We start from the raw sequence: 11,405 nt of genomic DNA on the forward strand, positions 1-11,405 counted from the left end.
ATTTATTCATACAGTTATCACAATCATTTTGAAAATATGCTTCTTAATGTCTGATTTGTGTGCAGTTCGGTCTTACTGTTTCACAATTCCTTTTCAATATTCAAATCCCATTGTTACTGTATGTACATAATGTGAATTGCGTTGTTCTGTTTTTGCATGTTGCCTTTTGCCGTTTGACGTTTTAATGATTTTTATTTCATTAATGTCCTTTGATATTGCTAATGTCGATATTTATACAAAAAATAAACAAAGCCTTATTTGTATATATTTTAATAAAAGCGGTGACGTTTTCTACAATTGAAAATATATTTTTCCGTTTAATGGTATTTTTTCTTCTTATATTTTCTTTCTTCAGAAACGTTGTTCAAATAATAAAATCTTATGATAACATGAATTTATTTTCTTTTTTTCTTGCATAATAAAAAAAGATCAATGTTCTTTTTGTATATCGAACTTTACTTTTAAAAGCAAACTTTTTACAATTTTTACTAACTTAAGACTTTCCATTAATTTTATCATCGTCTTGTGGTGCTTCGTTTTCTTCATTTTCTGTGTCAAATAATGAATACCCAGAAAAAAGACGAATACATGTAACCATGGATATATGGCGCAATCTTTAGAAGTACGAGCCAGACCTGGTCCCCGGATGTTAGATTCAATATGGCGGTGTTTGACGACGTCGCCCACAACGGTATACTCTCTGCCCATATTGTGTCCACCATCGTTCCGTTGTTCATCAACATTGCAGCAGCCTACAAATGAAAACATTATTAACAAATCAACATTTTTAGATATTCACCTTCTTCGTATATATGGTAATCAATGTTTAAAAGGCGGTATCTTTTTGTAAGACTGACACAATGTAATTGTATACTTAACATGCATTAAAGGGACAATTAAATTTCGTAATGAATGAAATATATACACTTATCACACACCCGTGCCGATTTTGCGACTCCGTAAAAATGGTATTGCACGGCCGTGCATATATATTGACGTGACGTCATTAGCGTTATATAAACATAGTGTAAAGACGCGCTAAATGTTAGCGTTATACTTTAGGCGCGTCAATGAAAAATGACTCTTATTTCACATTAAACGGTCTTTTTTGGGTATGTGATAAATAGAATATTAGATTCGTGTAAGTTCATTACTGACTTTATTGCACTCGTTTAACAAAATAATATTATGCTCGCCAGAGTCTCGCATAATATAATTTTATTCAACTCGTGCAATAAATTCAGTATAGAACTTACACTCATTCAATATCCTCAATTTAAGTTACATTCTTAAACTGGATATAAATTTCTGTGTTTGAATCTACATTTTGCATTACTTTGGTAATTATGTTATCATATACATGTACACATTCATATTGTAACCACCTAGATCTATATTGTGTAGAATTTTCAATGTAACATGTCTGCTTTGTGTGTAGTCAAACATGTTTATTTATACATGTATTTACAAAGAGACCGTGTTGCAATTATCAATATTTTTCAATATCAAATTTGAGCACAGTATATCTTTTAAAATTCGATTCGTTTCGTATTTGTACTTTGATGTTATTAAACTGACGTCATTAATGACGTCATCAAGGAAATTCTATACCTTTTGTCCCCCCTGGGCAGCAATCACGACTGTAAAATGATACAATCCAGAGAAAGGAATAGTGACTCTTCCAGTTTGTTTATCATAGGCATCTCCAACATTTGTGTGAACCTTATCGAAAACAAGATCAATGTTTTCTTCTATCTGACCCTTGTTTTCGCCCAGGCCAGCAAAGAATGCCATACGATAGGTTTTATTAACAGACTTACCTGAAATATATAAATACATTCATCATGTATAGTTCGTTCAATTCACAAATGTACATTACGATATATTTTAACACTCTTTACTGGTTTACTTGTAGTTTCCGGACCCTAGCAGTTGTCCGGTCGTTTATCATATCTGCCAAGGTCTATTTTTACTAAAAAGCACATGTTTTATTTCATCTAGAATCAGGAAGACGTTTGTTTTCTAGGCAACGCAGCAAATACAATAGTACAGCAGTTTATGTATTTTGAAGATTTGCCTGTCGTTTAAAGTTACCTAAGAACACTTCCTACATATAAAAATAAGCAACATCTGGGGAATTCGAATTTGAATACGCGTGCGCAATAATTGTAACCGAATTCCAAATAAATGTATATCAGTATTTTTGAATAATAAATACACTTGTAGGCGATACGGAAAAAGTTGGAGCAATTTATTTTCTGGATAAAATTGCCCTATGTCAACTAAAAAGTAGACTATTAGAGCAACATTGAAAACTAGGGAATGCTTGACAGGTAGGTACATATGTTTTATCAAAGGTTTGTGCACTCCCGTTCACAGATTCTTATTATATTTGTAAAAAAGAGCGATTTGGGACCGAAAACTGCTAGGAAACCAGTATAACATCGCACAAAAAATAACAGTGCGGTGATTCTTATAAGCTTTGTAATGACACTTTATATATAGAACAATGTAATATGTCAGCTCTTAAATCAATGGCCATTATAACAATAAAGAAATAGGAAAGCAGAACGATTAATCTTGTTTTCATAAAGTATAAATGTGATGTTAAGGTTTTGTCTTTTACGTCTTACATCCTCCAGAGCTTGTAATAGGATCAATTTGTATAGAAGGATGATGTTTGTTTGATTTATCTATTGATAAAAATCTTATATTGACTGAAGTAGACATTCCGATATCCGACCTACAATTGCACATTGTAAAAACGTATTATATGACATGTTAAACTAGTATAAACGCTACAATAATATCATCGTCGCCAAATAAGTTTTTATTTCCGTCGAATGCTTTAGAATGTAAGATATTTTGTCCGCCAACGACGTTGAAATACCCGTAACAGTTGCCAAGGACACGCAACGACGTCATGTTCAAAAACGGGCTTTATTGGTCAACATTGACGCCATGTGTACAAAAATTGGCTGAAAATATTGAAATAAAATCATCAAAACCTAATCAGAAATGAAATATGGTCAATTTTTTGCATGCCAAATTTCAAGACGCTACTCGAAAGTTCGCAAAGTGTCGCGTTCTACCTTAACTGCCACAGTTGCATTCAATCGCAGGCTAATTACCGGTTATAAAACACACCCATGTCTAACTGTACTAATTGCTTTTCACCAGTACATTTTTTTTTCTATTTTTAGTGTTAAGAATGTTATCTTGGTAAAAAAAGGGAAAACTTGCCATGGCCGTTATTTCAACTCCCAAGCTTGGGTTGACGACTATTGTTTAAAAGAAAATTCAAATATTTTGATATATGGTCTTACATGAACAGGCTCAATCAAACAGAGCCTGCAACATTTTCAAATTTGCCGTATTTGGCTTTCTTTAGGGATTCTGTTTTTCTCTATTTTAAAATTATATTATAGATTCTGTATCTCTTTATACCTGTGTGCCTTTGCATGTTATTGGTAAAAATATCTTCAATAACTGAGTTTTGTATATCAATTTCAAATATCGCACATTGTATTGCGTCTGGGTTTTGACCGTGGCTTATATTAACTTTTTTTTAGGTAGCGACACGGCTTATATAGATCTTAGTTTCCCGTATACTCCGTTAGGAACTTATATGATAAATTTATGATATAGATGGAATATAAAATATTTTTCAGATTACCAAAAGGTTAACTAAACAAAACTTTTTTTACATGTTACCATACGGAAATTCAATTTATCGATATACATTATTCTTATCATGTATTGTACATATTATCTTATTTTGTTAATTTCATTTTTTTAAAAAGCTAATTAGCACTAACTACACACAAAACTATACATTTAATCATATACATGCAAATATGTCATAGGTTGTAACTTTGCTAAGACAACAAATTAAAAATCACAGAAATTCAGAAAGCAAAGTTCTTTAAAGTACTATAAAATTAATTGTTCATTGTAAATACTTGAAATGCAACAAATCACATGTATATTGTTCAAAACAGTGGACTGCCCAGAAAGCCAAAGGCTTATTTCGAATAAGATCCATCAATTATACCTAGTCAATTACACATGTAACTATACCCTTAAAACCTTGATAAGAACAAAAAATATCAAATAATCTTAAAATTTGAAAATTATGATATTGATATTTCTGTAATGTATGAATGTGATTTATGGATAACTAGAGATCCTTTTGACAATAAATAGTAATTGACGAACATATTTATAGATAGCGTAAAGAAATCTTTTCAAGATTAATATTACTTTTAAGCCTTATTTATTACCTTTGATGTCACTTTTTTTTATCTTAGCAGGTTATGCATGCATGTAAATTCCCTATTACAATGTAGTATCATTGTAACATTTTCCCTATTAAAGCATTCGGCCTTTCAAGTATTGTATGTATTAGTCGCTGTTGAATATGAATGAATTCTTTAGAGTACACCACATTTCTCTTTTTATGATGGATATTTATGTTTAAAAAATTAAAGGCATGGTCCAGTACAAGTTGTTTTTTTCTATTGTCAACATTTAATAGTTAGTCTGTCTAATGCTTTCTTTTGGAACAAGATTATGAATAAATCTAACAATTTCATCTTCCTTAAATATCTTGTTGGACTTGTGTTCAAGAAGATCAGGTATTATCTATATGACACTGAATCAAAGCAGAACACGAATATTGCCTTTATCTACTTTCTTATGATTTAGCAATATTCCTATTTGAATACTTGAATAATGTTGAATCGTCCTTAGGATATGTTGCCTGCTTTTTTACTTTGTCTTTTGACATCTTATCTGTGATATGCAGGCTTTATTACCTCTGATCCCCTTTCAAAAGTCCATTTGTTTAGTTCCACCCATTGTTTTCTTTTTTCGTTTAGGGCACACGCTTTGTATATTTTGGGGACCATACGCCGTTTTTCATGGAATGGCACGGAAGTGTCATATTGAAGGTTCCATGATAACCGCCGTATGAACATATCTGTGGATGTTTCAAAATTCAAAATTTTGCAATTTCATATTAATGTTCAATTCGGCCGGTGCTAAGGGGGCGTGGACGGTAGTTTGCATTAAATAGAACCGTCCATGAACAGGCTCATTCACACCGAGCCTGCAACATTTTCAATTTTTGCCGTTTTAGACTTTCTTTAGGAATTATTATTTTCTCTATTTCAGCATTTTTTATACAAAAATTTAAGATGTGGGTTAAGAAACATCTACAGTATAATACATTCATTATTTTTTTCTGTGAAGAACGGGATAGTTTATTGTCTACAGGCCAATGACATTTTCTAACATGTGTAAACAGATTAACACTTTCTTCAGCATAAAAAAATTAGTTTTCAGTCTTGGCCAATAATTTCAATAGCCTTATAAAGTGTAAACAAAGAAAAAAACACAATTGGTAAATAACAATTATTTAAAATGTAAATACACATATCGCAAAATGAGTTATGTATTGAAAGGATTAAACAGTTTAAATGCTTAATCAATAAAGTATTGAAGCTGAAGCGACAAATGGCCACCATAGTTTCAACTTAGAAAACAAAACCTAGGGAGGTAAGCACCGGGGGCATAAGGGAATAACTCGCAGGTGGTTCATACAGGAATGCTATCAAACAGTGTGCCAACCAATTAAAATTCGAAAACAGAGTTAGCAATATTATTATCTGTCCGATTGATCTCTTAATATGCAAATCTTTAAATTTACAATCTACAATAAGTTTTCTTTTTACAAAAAAGTAATTTTCAAATGGGGAAAAACATAAAATACGTTTCCAAGCGTTAATGGTCAGTGAACAGGTAAAAATCAAAATAACTTGACATTTTGTCATAATTGTGTTCAATTTTATATTTTCCTATGAATAATAAAATCAATATTCCATGTAACCAACGGAAATTTCTATAAGCATCGTTTGAAATATATCGATAAGGTTTAATATTTAAAAAGTGTGGGTAGTATAATTTCTTTTTTATAATGTATAATAAACATTTTCTCAATGTCAATTATTGGTCAATCACCTAGTAATAGTCAATTTTTTGAAATTATTATTAATTTCTCAAAAAGAGCAAAATGAGCATAAAGTTACTTTGAATATTAAGTGTTCACACCCAAACGCTCAAATTTTGACGAATGTGCATTATTTTTTTCACTCACCTAGTCTTAAAATAATTCATAGGGAATGTTTTGAATTACAGAAAGTAAAAATAAAAGTGAAGATAATGCTGTAATATAGGACTTAAAAAGATTGTTAGACACTCTATTGTTAGAAAGCCTTCATATGGAATCCGGTTTTAATATGATATTATATCTTCTTACCAAATATATAAAATAATTTGAATTTGGTCACATGCACGTCATTAGGTCTTAGATTTGTTTATCTATCAAATTTTATAGCCTACTGAACTCAGTGAGTGAGTAAAATGTTTGCATCAATATCAAATAAGTATCATGTTGTAAACAGCTCATTGGTTAATAAAAGAAATACGTAAATGCAAAAGGAAGACATGCATTCAATTTAAAAATCTGTTAGAACTTTCAGACTGTCTATACATAAAGGTATTAACATAACAAGTTTGTATGAAATTATGTTATATAACATTTGGTGAGATTTGCTTTTAGCGAAGTATTGTAAAGAAATAGATTACGCATGTTTAACAAACGTGCAAGAAGCTATCAATATTACGGCAAAAATAACGGGAATACTTAAAAAAAATATGATAATTTACTTAATTTTATTTGCTTTAAAGGCCCATTACACCCCAGACATATTTTTATTTTCTAAAACCTTTAAATTTTTTGTGTCCTGATATAATTTCAAACATAGCTACATGCTGTCAATCATCGGAGCAATCTTTTGCTTCTGCTGCTTTTGGTAATTATTACAGACATAAATATTTAGTATTTTGTATCGAAGTCTAATACTACTTTCTTTACATACTTACCTACTGTTATGACAAAAAGTTCTCATTCACCTCAAATTCCTTCTTGTTAAGAAACATTTAACATACTCTAAAACCAGTATTTGAACGCCATTAAACTCTTGTAAGTCGTTTCTAAAAGAGATAAGAATTTATACGTTTCAAATGTTTAATTTGCCTTTAAGTAATTAGATAATATATGCAAAAGAAACAAAACACACACGTGATGCAAAAAAATGTAAATGACTCATATTTTGATGCAAATTATCCAGCGATCAAACATATGACCTTTCTATTTATATACATAATATACAAACCTTTAAACAGAAAATAAAAGGTTAAATAAATAAAAACGTTCTTATCCGACTTCGTATTGAAGTTCACATATCACGAAATTGACGCACGAATCTCTATGAACTAAATTTTCACAGCTGTTCATAATCTTCCTAGATAAAATGAACGCTTGAATTCCATACAATGACTAAGAAATTGAAATCTAATAACCTTGCCATCTGTTTAGTGCACTGATTTATCTTGGCGCACAACTTAACACCAATTAATCATTCATAATTATTTATTATCGCGTTTAAGATGCAGATATTAACTTGAAAATATAAGCCTTATTATCTTACTGAACTAACAAATACTGATTATTAGCGTAGGTAACATTTTACAGACATATGTTCACTGTTTCTTTTAAACATAAGGTCCGGACTAAGTAATTTTCAATAATGCAAAGACTTTTCAAAAAAGGTATTTAATTTTTATATGGCTACAAAACCTTTAAGAATCTAGCAATATTAATTGTTCAAAATTGTATAGTACTGATAGGTTCAAATAAATCAAACGTGAAAGGCTTTAAAATAAAACTGTTTTATCAAAAATATAATTGACGCTTGATGTTTGGCTGGAGCAATAATAATTGATTGACCAAACTGGTTGGATAAACATAATATGAACAAGCCAAGTATGTTTTTTTCATGTCATAAATGCGCTGCTAAGGTCATGTCTGGCAGGGTTGTTAAAGAGATGAAAAAGATCGTTTAATGATAGCTATATATTTTGTCAAGAAATTTATACGAATAACAACGGGAACAAATCAGATACTTCAGTAAATTGGCGTAAAGACTCAACCACAAGTTTTCAGCTGCTACCAATGTGTAACAATGGTCGCATGCCATACATAAATAAAATAAGAGAAATGGTCTATTATAGTCAAAGCATGAACGGTTGTAATAGAATACAAAAAAAAGATCGCAATATCAACTCAGCATTGTTTTAAACAAATTACGCCCACTCAATAAAGATATTTAATTATATCTGTTTTTTTCTTTTAATGCATAAAGGTCCGTGAACTGTATGACTCAAGTAGTGGTAGTGAAATTCTATTCCTCTTCAGAATGCCTTTGATATACGGGCCTCATTTTCAAACTGACATATTTTCTTTGAATAAATACAGCAGTTTCTCTCACATGGTTCAATCCTGAAAGCTTCTCAGATTATGTTGCAATTGTTATCATGAAAATGAGGTTCTCATTATTATTTGTGTTTGTTATTGTCGTTGGAATATATAGTTATAATTTTTCTGAGGCTAAAGAGCCTGTATGTTCAAAATTTGCATATGAGGAACAGCTTTTAGAGAAAATGATAAGAACTGAAATTAAGGTAGAAACAATGGTAAATGAAATTAAGAAAACTGAGGATAATGTCATCAGTACATTAGGCTTCATTAAACGAGCAGTAGCTGACTTTACGGACATGTTTGCAGATATGAGAGGGAACATAACGGACGAGATGATAAAGAGAGGCGATGAGATAAAAAGGAGAGAAGGTAAAATAAAAAATATATCAAATCAAACATATATTTCTTACAGCATATTAAAACTTTTAAACGTTATGTTTAAAATGATTTTATACAAACTATTGTTTTTTGATGGTGTCTCGGTCAAGGGAGCTTAATAATGAATTTAAAATCTTTACGTTAATTGAGTTACTCCCCCAAGCGTAACAGTAAAGCTTGTGAGATTTATTTCTTGGAAATTTCTCGTGAAATATATACTTAATTACAGCTTTTGTATACACACCCCTCTTGCACATATTGTATATAAGGTATATTGGCTGGTTTCAGCTTAAATTATTACATTGTTTTATGATTGTGTAAATAAAATGTCATTTTACTTTTCTACCCAGCCAGTTATATAGCACAATTCAATTGGTGCTTCTCGTAATGATGTACTTAAATCATTGTACTAAAAAAAACCTAGCTTCGAAATGGCTACCTTCCCTTTCAGGAGGTGTATATGTAACATGTTAATCGAAACAGTTTTAATAATTTATACTTTGTGCATGTTTCAAATAATGTATAGTTTTGTAATTATTGTTTGTTATATAGATGAAAATATATCTTAATAATATTTTTTATTGATTCGTTAATTTGAAGTGCGAGAAAAAAGTACATACAAAATATTTCTGCAATAAATATCTACGTGTATATGTAAACTATATATACAACATATAAAACTATTTATGTCGCTAAAAATGGCATTTAATATACCAGTTTCTACAAAAATGACAGATATGCCTAAAATTTAAATTAATTATTTTAAACAATTTCCAGAGCATGTAATGAATGATATTAAGATAATAAACGCTACATGCTTTACAGGGAGACCGAAATTAAAGCCACTTAAATTATAGGATGCTAAGTACTGAATACCCTTAAACTTTGGTAAGATATTAGTTAATAGAGTTTTCATACTTTATTTCAGAATCGTTCAAAACATTATTTGAGGAAACAAGAGAAAACCTGACTAATGACATCGAAGCTGAAAAAGAGAAACTTATCAAACCCCAAGGTATTGTTACCTATTATATATCAATTGTGTTTTATTTCTTTTTATCTACAGCGGATCATAGTAAAATAAATTGCTGCGTACTTGAGTCATGTTTTATCTTGGTATATCACGTGGTCAAAAATATATAACAAACTATGTTGATATGATAGTATGTTGCTCAGTATGTAAATTCCTAACTCTCATAAGACGTCCAGATGATTTTGTTTACATTAACACATTCTAGTTTTTAATTATTTGAATTATTTAAACTACATATATAAGCCTGATATTAATATAAGGTTTTATTACCCTTCCAGATTTTTTCCGCCTTTTTGATTGGATATTGATCACCCGTAAGAAATTGATATAACCGAGCCAGACGGGTAATATACACACTAAATTTCCCCGTTTGGTACCCAACGTTGTCAACAACATGCGCTGAGGTGATGCGCGTACGGTTCGATTTTACGCAGTGTAAAATCCAATTAAAAAGCACATTTTAACTGACAAATGACTCAAATATTTACCCAAAGTAGAGTAATGATACATATTACCATCAGTATCGAAAACAATATGACCTTGTGAAAGCTTGATATTAATTAAAAAAAAAGTGCGTTCAATAGTCTACTCCTTTTCTCTTGTTTACTTTCGTAAGGTACGGGAAAAAACGTCATGTAATTTATGTGACGTCATGTTGTGACGGAGAGGTATCCTAAAGGGAATCTTATTTCGACGTTTCATTTGAAACAGCAATGATTTTTTAAAAAAATCGTCTAAACTCGGCAGGGGAAGGGTAATAAAATTATTATTTTGGTTTTGGAGTGATATATGTGGATATATTACCTGCCAAGATAAAATATCACCCTCGCCTAACGGCTCGGGTGATATACAATCTTAACAGGTAATATATCCACATATAAACACTCCCCAAAAAAAAATTTCTATAAATTTTTCCCTGAATGCCCCCCTTGGTTTATAACTTAGAATTAAAACCAAAATTTAAATTTTATACCAGGAAATAAATAAAACCCAAAGCACAACCCATTTTAAAAACAAAGCTTCTTGAAAAAAAACTCGAATGAGATACTAAAATTTTGAAAGACATTCCCCAAAAAGAAAAGAACCCCGGGTTTCGACACCCACGGGTTGTTCACGGACCTGTTGGAAAGGAAATGTACCCGTTTTTTGTTCATACCTTGCTGTAAAAGGGAAAAAATTCCCCTTTTTTTGGCCCGGCGATGGAAGGTAAAATAAATTTCACCCAAAGCAACTTTTGGGGATGCTTCTCATGGCTGTAATACATTTGGTGCAATAGTAAGAGTAAAATCAGGAGAAAAGGTTTGGGTCAAATCAACATCGTCAGCTTCCAACCGCCAGTTATATCAAAACACATATTGGTTCAATACATTTAGTGGACTGCTAGTAAATAACTGAATTAAAAAAAAAATAAACATTAATCTTAATAAAACAATTCAGTGTTAATACCTGATATGAAACGTAAATATTTTGGTGTAAATTGTTTCCATCGATTGAGACTCTTTATCATATGATTTGACTAAAAAAATGCATACCTCCAGACGACCCATATTATTTAATGAAAATCAAACATGCGAAAAATGTTCAAACATTCTAACAACAGTAAAAATACTC

At 30.7% G+C, this 11,405-nt stretch overlaps 2 protein-coding genes across 2 annotated transcripts; one reads left to right on the top strand and one right to left on the bottom strand.

The window, feature by feature from the left end:
- Nucleotides 1-554: 554 nt before the first annotated feature.
- LOC132734353 (complement C1q tumor necrosis factor-related protein 3-like) lies at nt 555-2,730 on the bottom strand. Its single transcript, XM_060721077.1, has 3 exons — nt 2,634-2,730; nt 1,612-1,820; nt 555-752 (listed from the first exon to the last, which is right to left on the bottom strand). The coding sequence occupies exons 1-3, from the start codon at nt 2,728-2,730 to the stop codon at nt 555-557; spliced, it is 504 nt and encodes a 167-aa protein (XP_060577060.1).
- A 5,700-nt stretch (nt 2,731-8,430) lies between these two features.
- On the top strand, nt 8,431-10,047 carry LOC132734354 (uncharacterized). Its single transcript, XM_060721079.1, has 2 exons — nt 8,431-8,752; nt 9,690-10,047. Exons 1-2 carry the CDS (start codon nt 8,440-8,442, stop codon nt 9,902-9,904), a joined length of 528 nt encoding a protein of 175 aa, XP_060577062.1. The 5' UTR covers nt 8,431-8,439; the 3' UTR covers nt 9,905-10,047.
- The last annotated feature ends 1,358 nt before the right edge of the window (nt 10,048-11,405 follow it).

This window comes from Ruditapes philippinarum, unplaced genomic scaffold (genome assembly GCF_026571515.1).
Source record: "Ruditapes philippinarum isolate M1 unplaced genomic scaffold, ASM2657151v2 ctg4480_1_1_1_1, whole genome shotgun sequence".
In the NCBI taxonomy this organism is placed as follows: Eukaryota; Metazoa; Mollusca; class Bivalvia; order Venerida; family Veneridae; genus Ruditapes; species Ruditapes philippinarum.

Bases quoted from the DNA above. Each gene is read 5' to 3' on its own strand.
- LOC132734353 (XM_060721077.1), bottom strand. From the start codon at position 2,730: ATGTCTACTTCAGTCAATATAAGATTTTTATCAATAGATAAATCAAAC. The intron at 1,821-2,633 runs GTAAGACGTAAA...TATATATTTCAG, and splicing joins TATTACAAGCTCTGGAGGAT to GTAAGTCTGTTAATAAAACC. The intron at 753-1,611 runs GTATAGAATTTC...TTTCATTTGTAG, and splicing joins CTGCCCAGGGGGGACAAAAG to GCTGCTGCAATGTTGATGAA.
- LOC132734354 (XM_060721079.1), top strand. From the start codon at position 8,440: ATGAAAATGAGGTTCTCATTATTATTTGTGTTTGTTATTGTCGTTGGA. The intron at 8,753-9,689 runs GTAAAATAAAAA...ACTTTATTTCAG, and splicing joins TGAGATAAAAAGGAGAGAAG to AATCGTTCAAAACATTATTT.